This window comes from Pleurodeles waltl, chromosome 3_1 (assembly GCF_031143425.1).
Source record: "Pleurodeles waltl isolate 20211129_DDA chromosome 3_1, aPleWal1.hap1.20221129, whole genome shotgun sequence".
In the NCBI taxonomy this organism is placed as follows: domain Eukaryota; kingdom Metazoa; phylum Chordata; class Amphibia; order Caudata; family Salamandridae; genus Pleurodeles; species Pleurodeles waltl.
In genome coordinates this window covers 1,677,721,966-1,677,740,668 of record NC_090440.1, presented here as the reverse complement: position 1 = coordinate 1,677,740,668, position 18,703 = coordinate 1,677,721,966, and the positions used below count along the sequence as shown (strand labels likewise).

At 43.3% G+C, this 18,703-nt stretch overlaps 1 protein-coding gene across 1 annotated transcript in view; it reads left to right on the top strand.

Moving 5' to 3' along the window:
* The first annotated feature begins 10,742 nt into the window (after positions 1-10,742).
* Positions 10,743-18,703, top strand: part of PRKRA (protein activator of interferon induced protein kinase EIF2AK2) — a 164,612-nt gene continuing 156,651 nt past the window's right edge. The window contains exon 1 of the mRNA XM_069225428.1: positions 10,743-10,927. Coding sequence (XP_069081529.1) covers positions 10,863-10,927 — 65 coding nt within the window. The 5' untranslated portion in view covers positions 10,743-10,862. The remainder of the gene's footprint in view (positions 10,928-18,703) is intronic.

The following is an 18,703-nucleotide window of genomic DNA, read 5'->3' as shown; positions in this document are numbered from 1 at the left end:
GCATTTATAACAATTTATAAAAACTATCCAGGGTTATGAAACATGTCCCAAACCTACATGGCATTAAGAAATTATATAAAAAATCCTACCAAAACCAAACGGTAAAGGTCTTAAGTCAGAAGCTGTGTACATGTAAGTTGTATAGTTGTATTTAAGTTCCTCACGGCTTTTTAAGACCCTGGACCCAGGAATAAATTCAGATATAGATTTTCTATACTCCCCTGGGAAAGCATGTGCCTATGACATGAGGGTGCCTCAGTTTAACAGTGGAGCAGAAACTGTGAGTATCCAATGACAGTTTGAGTCTTGACGAAAAACAAATCAAAGTCTACTTGATTATTTTTACGCCACGGTTGCTAGAAAGTGGCCTTTCCCAAAAAAAAATGGGACACTCAGGTCATATATACGTAGATTTGAATGTTTGATGTACTCTTATCAGTCTTGTGAATTGTTCCTCCAACTTCATATTGACTGTAGCTTAAGTTTCACTGAATAGTAATAACACACAACCATTATCTGCAAATTCAAGATCAGTTTTGTGATAGTCGTCTTTTTGTGTGGTACTATTTTTAACATAAAATACATACCTAATGGATACTTTCTTGATTGTTGTCGACTGCTCTCAATTTTTTAAAATATATTTTTATTCACAGTTTTATCTGTAGTATATACAAATGGTTGTATAACAGCTGAGTTATACATACACTCATACATGGTCAGTACAAGTTGCATAAAACATTGCTACCGCTAGAAAACGTTGAACATATAACCTTCTGCTTCAACCCGCTTCCATGCGTCCCCCATATGTCACCACACTTAGTCACTCCCCATCCGTGCCCATACCCCTAAGTGTGGACTAGGCATCCTAGGGTGTAACAACACATTCTGCTTCTTTTGTGTATTATAGGTATGGGGCAGTTAATCGGGGATAGTGTTCCAGCCACCACCCCTCGCCCATCTTTTCGGGATATTGTCACAGTTAGAGACCCACTCTATCCTCTTCAGTAGTGAAGGCCGTTACCACTTCTAGCCAGTGTTCCATTTTGGGGTTCCGGCGAATCCCCCTATGTTTCTCCTTTCGGGGGGCCGGCTCTCCTGTGATGGCCCTGTCCTCCACATTCATTTTCCACGAAGGATGTGACTGGCCATCTGGTGATTGGCCAATGTAGTGGTATGACCCTAAGTGCCACTGCCAGGGTCTTCTCTAGAAATGTGTTGCCTACCTCTTTTCTGGCCTGCGAGGAAAACCAAGCAGACAAATTTCTGGTGTCAGCCTTCCCTGTCTATTAAGAGTGCACTTCTTATCTAATGCCGCTCTAGCCCAAAATAGCGCCACCTCCAGGCAGCTCCATATCATGTCTAGGAAGGTAGCTTCTTTTTCCCCACACCGGGGACAGCACATAGTAGCTGTGTGTTTCATGATAATAACTTTGTGAGGGGTGAGCTATGTCATATGTAGGTAATTGAATTGCATGTATTTATATTGTGTGTTCCAGGAACTTTTGTGTACATGCTCCAGTGTCCTTTCCCATCCCTTTCCCTGGAACTCTCTATGTAACATTCCATTCCCACTTGTCTTGAAGGGTAGCGAGGTCAGGTGTCATCATATGCCAGGCCATTTTCTAGAGCAGTGTTTCCCAAACTTTTTTAAACTATGATCCACTTTTTAAAACAACAAACTTTTGCGACCCACTTAGCTTTAAAGAACATGAGGTGAGTGTTTTTTTTTTAATGTAACTAAAGCATTGTGTGGCAGTGCACTGTAATTTACAGAAATGGAGACTACATTTTCACAGACATATAGTTTGACTGATCTAAACTATATTATGCACAAATGATAATATGTGGAAATCAGTTTTCAGTGAGGATTTATGATTTGTGCATCACCAAATAAAGTGTCTTGATTTGTTCCAATCCTATTAAAACCTTTCTTTCCATCATAAATTATAATTACAAAAAAGTGTTTCATTTTCGCTTTCCTAACTGCTGAATGAGTACAGGTAATTTACAGGTATTTACAATATGTTGTGTGTTACGTGAAAAATTACGGCATACAGCTTTTTCTTTCACACTCATGTACCACAGCAAGACTGTGACATAATTCGCTTTACTTTTCTTTCTCTGACTGCAAAGTGAGAGGAGTTTGTAAACCCTAATCTCCATGTTTACAAAACATAAGCAACAATTTATCAGAAGACATAGCCTGACATTTGACCTCTGTCTTTGAAGCGCAGCAAAAGTGAAAAGAAAAATGAGGAATTTAAAGGCATCTTTATTTATTGCTTGGATTTTTGTGACTCACCAAATACTGGCTAAGGACCCACCAGTGGGTCGCGACTCATGGCTTGGGAAACACTATTCTAGAGCCAGGATATTAACTTATATCCCCCTCCAAACGTAAGCAGTGTCTGGAGGAGAGTATGAGTCCCCACCCTTGAGAACAGATGCCCCCACAATTTAGTCTGCACATGTTGTAACCCCACATTTGCCAGAAACTGTCTTGGGCAGACCGTCTTCTTCAACCAAGGCCTCCATCATGTGTAGCCTCCCCACCTCATAGCAGCCCCTGATTGTTTCTATGACCACCCTTGTCCAGCCCTCCATTTTTCATTCTGTGAAGAAGCCTCCACGTGAAATGGGCAGTCCTACCAACGGGATAGCCGGAGCATAAAGCTTGTGCCTACAGGTCTTCTTTATTGCTGTTTTCCAGCAGAGGAGTGCAAACCTACGCTGAGTAGTCTGTTGTACCGTTTTCAGCTGTCCTCCCAGCATCAGTGCTACCATAGCCCCTTGATTCTGAGGGTATCCCACCTCCCCAGTTCTTCCATGTTGTAGCCTGCCATCTACTGGGCCAGCCATTGGAGCTTGGCCAACAGGTAGTGCAGCTCATAGTTTGGGGCTCCCAAGCACCCAATGTCGTTGGGCATTGCAGTATCTGCAAGGAGGTCCAGTTTCAGCCACCATCCCATATAAAATCCCAAAGCAGGTAGTTCAGGTCTTTAAACCACGCTTGGGGGATCCAGACTGTCAAATTTGCAAAATAATAAAGAACACTTTATAGCATTACCATTTTTGACAGGGCCACAAGGGCCATAATCAGTAGCTTGAGTGTATGCCAGAATTGAACAGTACCTTTCAGATCTCTCGGTGCATTTCCTCAATTCCCTTTGCTAACATCAACTGTTTCATGATAAATTTAAATCCCCAAGTATAGTAGCATCTGAGGCACCCACCTGATAACCATTTGCTCTTCTGACCATGGTTGGGCCTGTCCATCCGGGGTAATAGTAAAGGCGCAGGTCTTGTTCCAGTTCGTGTGAAGACTCAAGAATCTCCCCAGGTCCCAAAGAAGTACCACTCTTCATGGGATCCCAGGTTCTGCCCACAGAAGATACAAAAGCATTTTATCCCCATATAGTGAGATGATGTGTTCCACATCCCCCAGGGGATTGCACCTCCCTGTCCCCGCCAATCTCGCTATACTGGCAAATGGTACCACCACCAAATCAAACAGCTTTGGCAACAGTAGGCACCCCTGTTGCGTGGCCCTGTGCACTTCAAAAGTTTCAGAAACACAGCTTACTGTCTGCACCCCGGCTCCCGCATACACAAAAGCAACCAAGTAGTCCCATCATCTCCCCAACTTCATATGTTTCATGATCACTCGAAGATACTCCCAGCTAAGTGTCAAACTCATTGCGTATATCCATGGAAAGTGAAATCGCCGTACCCCAATACTGTGCTGTTTTTTTTTCCAAGACTCAAAATAATCTCTGTATACTGGTGGAGGTGCTATGCTGGGGAATAAAGCCACACCGGTCATGACATACCAGCATCACCAAGTGCAGTCAGAGGCGATCAACCAACAATCTCCTAAGAATTTTATAACCCAGGTTGAGCATGGGCCTGGGCCTGTAGGCTGCAGAGTCTAGTGCATCTCACCTGGGTTTTGGAATAGGCACAATAAAAGCCTCTCTGGTGGAGTTAGGGAGTCTACCTCTTTTCAATGCACCCATGTACATGGCCGCTAATTTCCGGACTAATTGGTCGGTATACATCTGATAGAATTCAGCTGGCAAGCCATCTGTCCCTTATGTCCTGCCTCATGCCAACCCTTTAATCGCCTCTTAATGTCCTGTTTTTTTTGTCCCCCTATCTCCTCACTGGACTGCATGTTGAACTGAGACAAGTTTGCCCTGTCTAGATATGCCTTTATGTCAGCCTCAAGCACCAGCGGCTGCTTCGCATACACCTCTCTGTAGTGCTGTACAAAGACTTCAGGTATTTCATGCTGTTGAAGGACCACTGTATGCCTCTCTGTTGGTAATGCCAGTAGTAAGGAGACTCCATTTCTCCAGCCTCACCAACCACTACAGTAGCATTTCCACCCTGCCTTCCTCTACATGGGTTTTGGATAAGTATTTGCGGTTCATCAGGACTTTTAATCTACCTTGGATCTCCCGTATTTTTCTTTTTATGACACCCACTGGGGTTGAGTCAAAGTTTTAATTGTCAGATCTTTTTCAATGGCATGGATGGTATTCTCAAGCGCTATAAGTTCAGTCTCCAAAGACCTCCTAACTCCAACTGATTAGCCAAATCACTGCCCCCTTACCACTACTTTAAACGCATCCCATTCCATAACCTTGTGCTGAGCCTTTCTGCTGTTGAGCTGGAAGTATTCAGCAATTGCTTCCCCAGAGAAGTATAGAACATCTCCTTCTCCAATTTGAAGGGCTGAAGCCTCCAAATGGGGATGGCCATCCTCTGGTGTCCCCAGGTGACCTTCTTAATCAACAGGTTGTGATCTGGCACTGTGCCGCTAAACTATTCAGTGTGTGTGACTTCCTCTCCAATATTGCCAATACACATGAAGTGGTTTGGTCTAACATGTAGGTCATGCACCGGGGAATAGAATGAGTATTCACAATCATTGTTGTTTCTCAGCCTCCAGACATCTATCAATCCCCATCATCCCATCCAGACTCCGAACTCTTGCGCATCTAAGGTGCGTCCACAAGTGGGGGATGTGACCTACTCATGCTCACTTTCTCAGTACAACTACAGTCTCCCCCACAGAATCAAGGGGAGTCCTACCCCCCAAAGCCAGCACCAAGATCTCTAATTCCAGATACGACATCTGACTCACATTTGGTGCGTAGATGCAACCCAGTAGCAATTCTAGTCCATCTATTTAAACCTGAAGCACAGCATAGCTCCCTTTTCTGTCCAAAGGCATCACTATTGGTTCTAAGGGAATGCCAAGTCTGACCCATATAAGTGTCCCCCTGGCATATGATGAATACTCGGAGGTGTGTATCAGTTCCCTCTGTAGCTTGTGCAGCACACGCAGATCTCTCACCCCCAGGTGTTTCTCATGCACTAATGCAATATCCACCCCTCTCCTTTTCTGATTAGTAAATATTGTATGCTGTTTACCCAAGGAGCCCTTACGCCTTACATTCCATGTGGGAAGTGTGTAAGAAGCAAGGCCCACTGCATGTTCTTGGTGCCGTTTCACACCTTCCCAGTCAGTGCACGGTGCCCACCTGCATCCAGCGTGAATGTAGCATACAACTTCAACAGTATGTTGTGCGGGAAGCAGACATGAAGCTATTAACATTCCCAACACCCATCACAGGTCGGAGTTGCAACGGCTATCCATCCTATGCCAATACAACCAGAAAAAGAAAACTATCAATAAACAAGGAATACTTTCAACAACTGCCATGGCTAGAAGCCAATGAAACTGTGCTGGACGAGTTCCAAACAAACTTTCTTAGTCCCTGCAGATCCTTCTCTCACATCAGTACTGAAGGTCCCTGATACAAAGTTACGCCTGCTACCAGTGTCCAAATTCGGTCATGGGGATTGTGTGGAGGCCAAATTGTTGTCTCCTGACAAATGCCACTGGCCAAAATGTCCAGCAATCTAGTTGTGCCACCAAGGAGGCTCTCATATCATCCACCAAGTGAAGTGTTACTTCTGGGGGAGTTGGTGTGTCTGTTAATGTCTGTTCTGAGTCTGAGCCACTGGAACCGGGCTCTAAAAAAGCTCCAGTAGATGTTCCCTGAGATAAAAATGCAAAGGAGTTCACTGTGGCCAGTGCTTCCATCTATTCCCTAACAACCTGTTCTTTCAAGGACCCCTGGCTGGCAGCCCCCTCTCGGCGGTGTTGTTTCCCCCACTTTGACAATGGATCGTTAGTCCAGCCAGTGGCAACCCGGCCAGCCAGGCATCTCTGCAACCATTCGCAAACTACTTCGAGAGTCTCAAAGAATGAGGAGGTACCATCCAACACGATTTTCAGCTGGGATGGAAATACAAGAGCATACTGTGATCCAGCATCTCAAAATGCTTGTTTAGCTGTTAGAAAGGATGCTCAGCTGTGTTTTACCTCTAGGGCATAGTCCTGAAATATAGCTAATGTGGCATTCTCAACTCACAATGGTCCCACAGTACGTACCTGTTGCAATATCACATCTGTCTCTGTAGTAGAGCAGTCATGCTACCACAAATAGTAGGGGCACCCGGCAGTGACAGCCTCATTGGGACCCACTGAACTCGCTCCACTGCACAGACGGAGGACAGTTTATGGGGAGCCACCTTTTTGGCCAGCCACCTCTCTAAAAATGCCACCATGTTGTTCCCTTCCACTTTCTATGGCAGGCCCACCACTCTTATATTATTCTGATGACAGTGTCCTTCAGCGTCTTCTTCCTGTCTGTCTATTATGTCCACCTTTTGTGGAGGATCCCTGATCTGACCCTGAAGAGCTGTCACCACTGGCTGAACTTCCCCCATCTGGTTCTCAGTTTAGGTCACTCTGGCCACCAGCTTGCAGTGATCACCCCACAAGACACCCAGGTCCAGTGGCACCTTATCTATTTTGCTTTCCAAGACTTCTCTTGACCCAGGGATACTTCAGTTTCCACCTCAGTGGTCTCCCCCCCAAGTCCTTCCTGGTCTATCCATCATGTCTTTCATATGTTAGGCAGTGCTGTCTGCCCCCGAGTGAATGTCGCTACCAATGCTTTTGGTCCCTCTCAACTGCCCCATGGTAGTGTCAGTGGGTAATGCAGTCTCCAGAGATGGCACGGCGTTGTCTCAAATCCACCCCCTACTAATTGGGTCTCTTCTGGTGTACAATGAGGCAGATTTCTCTGAGTCTCTCCAGGCAGCCTACCAGCCTGTGCACCGCAATTGTGGCCCGTGGGGGCTGGGTCCCAATATGCATGGCCTCCACAGCCTCAACAAATCATCATCCTACTGCACAGCATGCCATGGCCCCTCCCGGGCTGCCCCTGCCCACCTCTCCTTAGTTCACAGCATGTGGGGGACCCCCAGGCTGCACCAGTCTTGCAACAGGCCACCTCCATCCTGACTGACTGTCTTCAATCCAGGCAGCCCCGGGACCAATGGCCATCTGCAGCTCATGCTGCAAGGCCAGTCATTGTCTGCGTTCACCACATAGCCATGTTTCAAAAAGGGCAGGCCAGTCAAGCGAGCCAGGTCCACCCCCAATGCCCGATCCTGCTGAGCCGAGCGTCAGCGCTCAGGTCCTCTAGGGTAGGCCTTCACACTGATCCAACATCTTCCGCCCACTTTCAGTGGGCCTTCGCAGCTCCGAACCTTACACTGCAGTCCTTGGCCACCTCATGGCAGGTCCAGGTTCCCAAGACAAGAAGCCCTGGAGCCCACCATAGCAGTTGGTTACAGCACGGTTCTCCCATCTGCCACCAGCCTGTCCAAGACAGGCTCAGTTTTGGCATCTGCACAGCCAGTTGTCCAAGCGATCGCAGTTGCGCTCAACTAGACGGCCAATGTAGACCATAGCCGATCCCCTTATTACTCCAGGCACAGTCAAACCTCCATATCGGACCTCTGGTATTTCCTGCTGCCGATGGAACAGGATATCTGCGAGGGAAGGCGAATTTCGAAGCTTCACATCCTGTCGGCCAGCTTGGTAGGCTACACCTCCTGACTGTTCTCAAATTGATGAGCTATTTTTGATCTCCAGTTTCCTAGTCTGGTGTATTATCATAATATGATGATTTGAGTTTAGCTGTAGAAAGCCTGAACAATTGAACCTGCATGGAGAGTTGCTTAGTTGTACCTGAGCACTTTTGAGGAAGGCAAACGCTTTTAAAGTGGTGTTCTAATTGTATAGCAGGCTATTTTGTCTTAATTGTGGGGCAATAGCCAGATGTGGATAGATGAATATCGGTAGCATTCCTTGTCAGGCAATTGCTTAAGTATGATCTTAACCCCGATATCGGCAAAATAGTCCAAAGAAATCTGTATATTGGTGTCTAGGATGTCAGCATTTAGGTGTGTGCTGCGTGGGCCATGCTTCCTAGTTCCCTCAGTTTTTGCAGCACTTCGTAAACAAAAAGTAAAGTTTATATCCTGAAATTACATGAAACTTCAGTGCATCCCTATTTAAGCACTTAAAAATGTAGCTTTCATCCATGTTTTCAGGTATTGGACCAAATCATTGATGGTCTTCCTGTAATTAGTTACAGAGCATGGAAAATGAACTATTTGCAGTCCACATTTTTCTGGGCCATGAGAAGAATGTGGGCCATGAGAAGGTTTAAACTTACTATGTCTTCAAGCTTCATAAACAGGCTTGAAGATAATAGTGCCTGTTTCAGGGAATCACAATTCTATTTTGGGTTCTCCACCACTGATGTTTGTTTTGATGAGGGGTCGTTGCACTCTTTTATCAACGTGTTATCTGGACTCTGGTTTATAGATAGGATAGAGATGAGCGAGCCAACAAAATAACAGGAAGAGTCGAGCCAGAGCCAATCAAGGGTCTGGCTTGGATCTAAGAGCTCATGCCTGAGCCGAGCCGTGGAAATGTTTGACAACTACATCATGCCACGAACTTCATGTAAAATATGATAAGGTCTCTTAAAATATCAAAAATGTATTTTTATTTGGCACGCATAAGCTTTTCATCATAGTACATCAGATTATATCACTACATTGAGAAGATTTTTTTTTTAAATGTGAACTTGAAAACATTCCTGCCCAGTCCCCTCCCCGACACTTTCTCTCAGCTACAAAGACAATATTAAACTGAGAGGCAAGTCATGCATACCATAAAAGTGGCCTAGATTTTTTTATTATGAACGGTTGTATGACAAAACTGCGCATGCATTTATCAAGCATGCCTTTAGAATGCGGTATAAACAACGAACGTGTCGTTACCACGCTTTCTTTTGCCATGCAAGTCGTTTCAACGACGTGCTTAAGGGAAGCTCTGGACTTTGGAATAGTATGATTTACTATTTCAACTCGAGTCTGCGCAACAGTAGAGAATGTGTTGGACTTAAAATCCAGTACCAGTCCAACAACGCGTTCTCTAAACCAAATCATTGTAAAGACTTGCGTGGTAAAGACGCATTTGGTGTGAGACTGCTTTCTAAAGGCACTGCGTTGTCCCCACTGTGTGGTAATGGCACTTTCCCATTATGAATGGATCAAAATTCTGGTCTGTTAAATCAAACACAAAGCTTTTTTTGAACAGCTCACATCCAGAACTCACGTTCCAGAAGGTGCTCTTGGGGTAAAGAAAAAGGAGAGTCGATGCAATAAAATATTCGCCTAGGATCACAAAATGTGTGAGCATGACAATTGAGACTGATCACTGTTTTTCCTGCTGCGCACTGTGCAATTCAGCACCTAGATGGGAAACGTTTTCTGTCTCCCATTTTCTTTAAACCATTAATGCTTTGTCTTCAGTTCTCGGTGCACGGGTTGAGAGCGTGGTAGCAGGCAAAAACCACATAAAAGGTCAGCTCGCATTGACCTCGAGGGCTCAAGACCACCTCGAGCTGAGGGAGAGCCAGATATGTGGCTCGAGCCTGGCTCGATCTCTCAGTGGCTCGCACAACTTTAGATCTGGAGAGCAGAATACTTGAGGGACACTGACATGTATAGCTTCTTGTTGCAAAGCAGCTCCCGTTGTTCTGTTCCCGGAATGAGGATATCTTAATGTTGGGGTGCAGTGGACTGTGCAAGTCTTTGTCTGCAAATGATATGAACAGGCTGTGGAATGTAATAGAAACAAGGAGAAGTGTCAGAGTCCCCACCAGCAAAATATAGGGAAAAACCTGTATTTTTTTTTACTGCTGAAATATAAAATTGAAACCACAAACAAACATTGAAATCAGATGAAAAGGGACAAGAGCTGCCTTAATCATTTCGGAATGGTTAATAAAGAAAACAGGGGGGTAATTGGCGTGTTACAAAAGGATCGTGACAATTCTAAACGAATTATTTTTCTCCGACCAGCTCTTGGCGGTTCCAGAATACCAAAACTTAAGCAAAGGGACGGCATTTTTTCGAAGAAAGGTGTCAGCCCTAAGATTGACTTGTCAAACTGTTTGTGTGCATTTGCACCACCTAATAGATACATATAAATCGTAAAATATTCCTTGAAACCCGTGCATGGGGATGCAAAGAGATACAATTGTTTAGAAGTTACAAAAACATCACTGAGTACAAATCTACAAAACAACTTTTAAACATATATCAACTGTATTCATTTCAGTTCAAAAGAGCAATATCTGTTCATTTCAAATGCAAGTTAAAAGCTTACAAATAATGAATAGCTAAGGCTCAGTACGTCCTGGTGTTTAGAGAATCATTTTTCGCAACACTAAGACACGCAGATTCTACTTCCGGGTAAAATGACAGCATTATGGATGTTAAGAAATAGTTGCCCCGGAACCACAACACCGAGCCGCGAAAGAAGAGAGGTCGGTCCATCTCGGAGTCGGGCGAGAGCGGATAGAGAGCCTTTTCTGCGCGGCTTCATTCAGTCCTTCATCAGCACCCACCAAACCACCATGTCCCAGGAGGGGTTTGAAGCCGCGTCTAAAAGGCGCTCTGAAAAAATCCACAAGCCCGTCAGGTTCGTACAACAGAGAGACGACCAAAATAAAGCCGAGCGCGCAGGACATGTTGGGGAGGGATGGCAGCCTACGTACATCGTTTGTAGCACACATCTCAGACTACCCCGTGAAGTTAGCTGTGGTTTACCCCTGCGAAATATGACGAGTCCTTAGCACACAGCTGTGGTGCAGTAGCGTGCTAAGATGCCAGTATACGAGAAGCTGCAGGCAAGACATGCAAGCTGCCTTTACAGGGAGAGCTTCTGCTGCTTTTAGTATCACTGAAAGGAACAGCGAACGCAGTGTGACAACTGCTTTACTCTTTACAAAGTGTTTCTTTAGTTTCCATCGCTATTTTCTACAGTTAAACATCCATAAATGCCAAGTTTTCATTTTGGAACTTGTGATGTTTCATTTTTTATCGGTGCCATTTTAACACTTGAGGGTTAATAGGCATCCCTGATCAGTGGCTGAAGTATGTTAAAAAAAAACAGTATGGAAACTGTGACGCTGTATGAAGTGGTGGCGGGGGGCAGTGAGAGTGGGGGCGGGGTCAAAGATGTGGATAAACAAATAAAATATTCTGTAAGTTTTTGTTTTTTTGCCCTGTCACCGTCAGCTAGCTACATATCAAATAACACACAGCTTTAATGAAAAATACATTTAATGGTTATTACTAATTGGGAAATGCACTATAGTACATTATAAAACCTTCTACTAGTTAATGCAGTGCTGAGGTCTGTGTGGAAACAGAGAACCACATAATTAAGTCTTGGTGCAGTGGAGAAAGTGACCTGTACTTTCAGTGCTACATGGTCACAGCCAGTGACAGAAAGCACTGTGAATATGTAATTACAATTAAACGCACACACTTCACAGCCCAGTTGTTAACTCCTTGCACAACCACTCAAAAATAACAAATCTTTGTCTTTTAAAAGCGGTGCGTGATTAGGTCAATTAAAGCCAGTACTGGCTCCAAAGCATCCTTTACATTTGCAGATTAACTGGTAGTGCAGTTTTGCATTTCCTTCAAGCAAGCAGGTGCCCTGGCAGGAAGGCCTGTTTAGCTGTTTGCCTAGATTTGGTTTCACCGCACAAGAGACTCACTGAATGGCACTTCAGCTGAGGCACTTAAAGTGTCGGAATTAACCGTCCCGGGACGGTTGCTTGTTTCAAAAAGTAGGGATATGGTGTTTATTAATTCATAAAAGTATGGGCACATCGTGCCCCTCTGATCATGCCCACTTCGACCACTGTCCCTGGTAGACCAAACTTCAAATGCTTGTTGGTGGTGCGAAAGATCTTTTGTGGGGTATTCCAGAAACTTGAAGTGGGCATAGAGCTTGCCCACCAGTTCCACTGGTTGGCTTTGATGTCACTCATTTTTAGGTAGAGCTTTTGACCTGTTATAAGTATAGTGGGCTTTTGACCACACCCATCTCTTTCATTCATTCCTGTGCTTGCCTTTCAAAAATCACTTGATGTCATTGGTAAATGCTTTACCTTTGTCCTGCCTTAAGGCTGTTTTTGTCACACCTTGCTGACTGCCCCTGTTACATGGATTATTGGACGATTACCGATCTACTTAACTATGGGCGAACAATTTTTTTTTTCTTTTGTCTCTCACCTTCGTGCTGAATGGCGCTCACAGCGTGACCAGGCACAACAGCGTGAACTTGATGGGCGTTATAGGAGCGCTGGTCACATTATTCAGTTACCTAATCAGAGTCATTTCTTGTGGTTTTCCTCTTAAAACACTTGACATTGGTAAATGCTTTACATAAAACAGAAATCCTCAAAGCAAAAGGAGCTGTCCTGACATAGCGGGAGAGCCGATACTACAATATTCACTGCACTCAGGAAATTTGCCCTGTAATGCTTTACATCTCTGGGTCCCATACTATGTTAGTGGGACTCCAAAATAATAGACCCTACCACCACTCATTATCTTTTTAAGTTGTCTCAAGGCTGGAACTTTTGTTTTACAGCTGGGAGGAGTTATGTTTTATGGGCCTTGTTTGTAATATATTTGCAATAGGGCTGCTACCCTTGAAAATGCGTAATGCATTATGTCCACTAGGGGCTAAATATATGGTTACACTGCATTACTTTCTCCTATTCTTTTTTTCACATGGTTATGCTTTCTTAGTGATATTTGTATGGTTACACGACCACGTTTCTTACAAATGCTATTTTTGTTGTAGTGTTCTCTAGGAACTGTTCTGAGCATTTTAGCCAACATACTATGATATTTGCGGAACAAATTAATGCTTTGCAGGGCATCACTTTCACAAAACATTTTTGCTCATAACTCAGCCTGTGGTGGTCCTAGGACAAGGGGATCACCTTCAGAAGGCTCTGTATACATCATCTCTAAGTTAGGTTAGCGAGGACCCCAAAATAATAACTCCTCCCACCGTTCAGTCTCTTTTAAGCCGTCTCATGGCTAGACCTTTTGTATTACAGCTGGGAGAAGTTTTCTTTTAAAGGCCTTGTTTGTAATACCATTCTTGTAGGCATGCTAGCCCTAAAACCCCCTCTAGGGGCTAAGGGTATAGTTATACTGCATTACTTTCTCCTGTTTTTTTCTTGGGGTTATGCCCTCTAGGGGCTAACAATATGGTTACATGAAAATGTTTCTTACAATTGATATTTTTGTTATGGTGCCCTGTAGGGGCTGTTTTGAGCATTAAAGTCTATTGCCAAAAGTTTCTTTCTGATAAAGGTTTATATGATGATTGTATATGTTTTAATAATCTCTCCTTATTACAATTAGGATCATGGTTCAGGCCAAATTAACATTACTACACTATGACTGTTTGAACACTCTTGATGTGCTTGGGTGAACCCTTGTAGTTTATTTCTCCTCTGTGTCTATTTTGTGTTTTTTTTCCTTTCTTTAGGGCATTGTGTTAGCCAGTCAGCAACTCTGATGGTGGGGTTGTGAAAGTGGTATTCTATTGGAATTGGCATGGCAGATTTAAATCAGGATGCTAAATTGCAACATTTTCATTATTTGCTGCAGCTAGAGGAGGAAGGTAAATGGAAGTGCTTTAGTTACATGCAGGGCCACTGCAATTATATGGTAGGAAACAATGAAATTATGAGGCAGGGTCGACCAATTTATGTGGCAAGAAAAGTCCAGTTCTGAATTTACAATGCCAGTAGCTCTAACTCAAGCAAATGTGAGACCTATCGCATTGCATATGCCTGTCTTCCTTCTTATTCAGTGACTTTCCTTCCTGTTCTTGTTTTTTGTTTGTCTTCCCCGGAGCAGATTCTCTTTATCATCCTTTTGATTTGCTAGCTTTGATTTTTCCACCGCTCTCTTTTATAGAAGTACTTTTGTATTTTTCGTTAGGTACTCCAAGAGAGTGCAAGTGTTCTCCAGCGCCCTCTCTTATATGCCTCTCTACTGCAAGTTCCATGTTGCTGTCTGTCTTGCATGCTGCTTCCCTTTATAAGGTATTATTACACCGAAATCCAATAGATTAAGTTGAATGTTTGGTTTACAAAACCAACGTTGTCTTTTATCACTCAGAGGTGTAACTATTTTTTAACAGGACCTGGCACTCGTTTGTTAAAAAGAGAAGTGTCAGCGATTGTAGATGCATGTTAACTGCCGTTTAGAAAAACATGCAATGCAAGATCTTATCCTGACCATCTCTCACTCTGATCATGCACCTTCCTTGCACATATCAACGAAACTTCAACCTTAAATTTGGAGTTATGAATTGGCCGAAAAACAAAGGGGGGTGGGCAGTACGTCATTCTTTAAATAAACCCGCAGATCCCTTTAACAACCTGTTCATTAACATTATCTTACTGGCTACATCCTTAGTTGACATGACTGACTACTTGCATCTCCTTTCTCTTTAACTGGAGGGTTAGCCCCCACTACAGTAATGCAGCAAAGAAGCTGTGAGTTGACAAGCCAGCGTAATATAAAATAAACAAGTGGGGCCCACTCCGCCAGCAAGTTAGGCTTGTTAAAGTTGGAACAAGGTCCTTTTGAATTTGAAATTATTGGTACAGTAAAAGTTTGTTTTATAATCCATTGGCCTACTTTAATATTTTAGTAATTATCATTGAAAAACTCTTATTTGTTTAGAGAATAAACATTTTTGCCGTTGCTGTCTTCTAGGTCCATGCGTGATGTACTGCTCCGTTCCAGTTTTTTTTTTTTTTTTTAATGCCTTCCTTAAATCTTGATTTATAATGGAACAAAAAATATTGCAAGTCTCCGAATCCAAAGAAAAAACCTAGACTGGATTGACACATCACGCATGGACTTGGGTAAACTTGGCAGGGCTTCTATACTTCTGTGACAGACTGTCTTTATTGGTTCATAGAGGTAGTCGTGAGCAATGGAACCGGTTGTGTGGAGCAGAAGTGGGCTGTTTGCCTTCCATGCTTGTCACCAGGATGTGTTTATAAGTTGTGTTCACTGTCCACTTGTAATGATCAATCCATAGGACGTTAGGTGTTCTGACTTTCTCAGCATCATTCCCTGACTGGTAGAAATTTTCATGCACACTGCGCTTAGCAGCAGATGGTCACAAGGGATCAGTTTGACTCATGTCATTCAAGTTCGTGAATATTCCGCAGGAGATAACATTTTGTCGCAACTAGTAAACTACCTACATACGTTATACAGTGCTTGGATATGTTTCTGCAAGCATGTATGATTCGGCTACCCTTTATAAACCAGTTTCCTGGTTAGTTTTAAGAACTAAATCTTCCTTTACATCCCCTTATCCAGTCCCCCTCTATAAACCTTTTCATTAACTGGAAAGAGCTTTTTCATACTCCCACACATCCATTTTACCACCTTGCTTCACACTCCAACTCTTACACTTTACTACCCCCACCAGAATCCATTGGAAACACTCTAGACAGGCAGTTAGCCAGCACAATGCTCGCGGCAGGCACGTGTTATGTCGAGGAGCTTGCATTTTGACTGTAAAACGCAACAGACTTGCTGAGAAAACCCTACCACCACCTGGAAACCATGTGTTTACCAGTGACTTTTGATCACTTCAGGCTTGACACGTGTTTTGTCTTGTACCAAAAGTTTGCATGTTGGCTAGTAAACGTGGCAACTTTTCTGTCAGATGTCTACCACCCTGCCAAGTGGAGACAAAAAGCTCACTAGTGGCTTTGTAAAGTAAGCTTTCCGAAATCGATGCACAATAATGTTCGGTTAAAACATGCAGGCAACATGCAAAATAATGAAAAGGTCGTTATTGCTGGTGCTGCCCAGCACCAGCAACATTGAAAAACATAAAAAAAAGAGCACCAGAGTAGCAAATGAGATCTGCATAGCAGCAGGAGCACTAGTGGTGATCAGCAAAGAAGTGAAGTTTATCATTTAAAAAAAGAAGAAGCTGGAGGAGGCAGACAAAGCAACGGAATAGCTGAGGGAGAAAAATCACCTTTGAGGGTGAAGCAGCACACGAGGGAGAGAGCTGAAAAAAGACATTCACTCCCATGAAGTGCTCAAGTCAAAAGAAAAAGAGGTTCCCTGAAATGTAAGTAGTGGAAGAAGACAAGTCATCTAATGAATAGTATGGTAAAAAAGCTGTGCTCCAGGGAAGGGTCAAACACAAGACGAGGAATGAAAGACATGAATAAGAAGTAAGCAAATGAGATTGGCAGGCGAGCTAACAAACTATAAGTAGTTGGCTGGCCCGAAGCTCACTCACTACATGTACATACTTTAACTTATTACAGCCAGTCAGTCTTCACCAAAAGACAGACAAAGCTGTCTGTGTGCGAGACCTGAAAAATAAATTTGAAAGTCGAATGTCTTTTCTGTGCACTTAGTATGCTCCCAGGAAAGGGGTTGAACTCTACTTTGAAATTTGCGGGCTCATTACTTGATGGTAGATGCACTTCCAGTGATCAATGACAGTGGTCAAATAAATGCATGCCATGAAAAATAAGATAATGATGAATCCCAGAGATTGTTCTCCCAACTAATGACGCATAGAGGCTGTGTGCGCTCATCTTGCCCATTCCTAATAAATTGAACACCGAACAATACCGCTCACAAATTCCACACATAAGAACCAGCAACACCATAGTAATAAAGCTTCTTTTCGAGCCAGCCAGTGAAAATTTGTGAATCCTTCATCTAGGTCATAAGCAACGATGTGACAGAGAACACCAGCAGAAGTTGTCTGGAAGAACAAATATCCATTGCACATGCTTTTGAAATATATACTATTCAAAAGTGAGGGCCGGAGCCCAGTCGTGTGGTGTTAAGAGTGTGAATAATTAAGTCGGACTAATGTTTTTGTGAGGGGAGGAACGCGATGGAGAAGTTTGGGGATGTCAGCTGTTAGTTGTCTGATGTAGGTGTAGGACCAGTTCTGCATTACATCTTCACTGCATACCAGCTCCCATGGGAGTGCGTTAGATATTTGCTTGATTAAGTCTCATTTTTCAGCTTGCAGCTAGGTCAGTCTGGCTGCATTATTCAGTCGCAACGCAGTCTGCCCATGAAAGTTTTGAAATTGCAATGTCGATCATGCTGCATCAGTCTCATTGTGCTATAGTGAGACACTTGTTAACTCCAAATGCTGGTTCGTTTTGACTATTGGTAACAATTATTCGAAGTTGAAGCAGTGTAGATTAGTTCCTATATTCACTGGATAGATTTGATGGGAGGAGTGCTGTGCACTAAATATGAATCTAGGGTTTTTCAGTTTTTCTCATAGTGAATAGAGCCAACAGACAGGCATTGGCGTCTTCTAAGCCACTAAGAGGTAAGATATCCATTGCAAAGCCATTGGTGGGAAGGATTCGGTCAAGCATCTAATTCCAGATATGGCCATTTTATTCACTTGACATGGTCGCCAGCTACATTCCCGTTTCTGGCATGCATTGTTCTGTGATTACAAGCATGTGCCTTGAGGCCTTCACCACCTTGCTGTAGAAACAAGCTTTTCTCCAGAAGTGGTCAACTGGCACATTATGACCTACATGTAGCCCTGGAGTGCGATTTGTTGTCTTTTGTTGAAGTGCCATTTTCACCCTTTGGAAGAAATCCCTCTTGTCTGCTCAGGACTACAGCTGCTCTTGATTAAAGGGTATGAGGATTTTGAAAACAGAAATAAATGGACCCTTGTTAGGTTATCGAGAATTCTCAGAGCTCTGTGTGCCTAGAGTCTTTAAGTATTTGAAGGACGTGGAGATGGCAAGCAACCATTGTGGCTGGTAGGGCAAACTATGGCCAGAAATGTAACGATTTTGGCAAGAGTGTTTCATTTGGCTTCCAGGTGAACAACAGTGATGAACACCACTACACTACTGATGAACACAGTATTATGTATCTTGAGGAAATGTTCCTGTCTCATTATATTATAAAAGTATGAGACTATATCATAATTAAGACTCTTTGCTTCAATGTCTTGTAAATCTGTCAAGCCTTAAAAGAGAAATGGAAAAAAATGTATTCACTCAGAATTGTTAGAAACCGTCTTTGAACTTATTGCGCATTATGGGGAAATCAGTAGTCATTGCCTAACATCCCCTGTGGCTCCAACCACTCTGAGAACTTTGTGCTGAAAAAACTAACGACTGGGAGAAAATTCAATGATTTATTTTTATCCCTCTTTGGATTCTGGCAGGAATTGCTCCTTCCCAGACCATTTACACTATACTAAGCACCACCTAATATGATAATATATTGATCATCAGACTTGTCCTGTTGTCCACTCCTGCATAAAAGAATTTCATTCACTTGGTAAGAATGTCTAATTGTAATGAAAAGATTTTCCATTAGGCTAAAT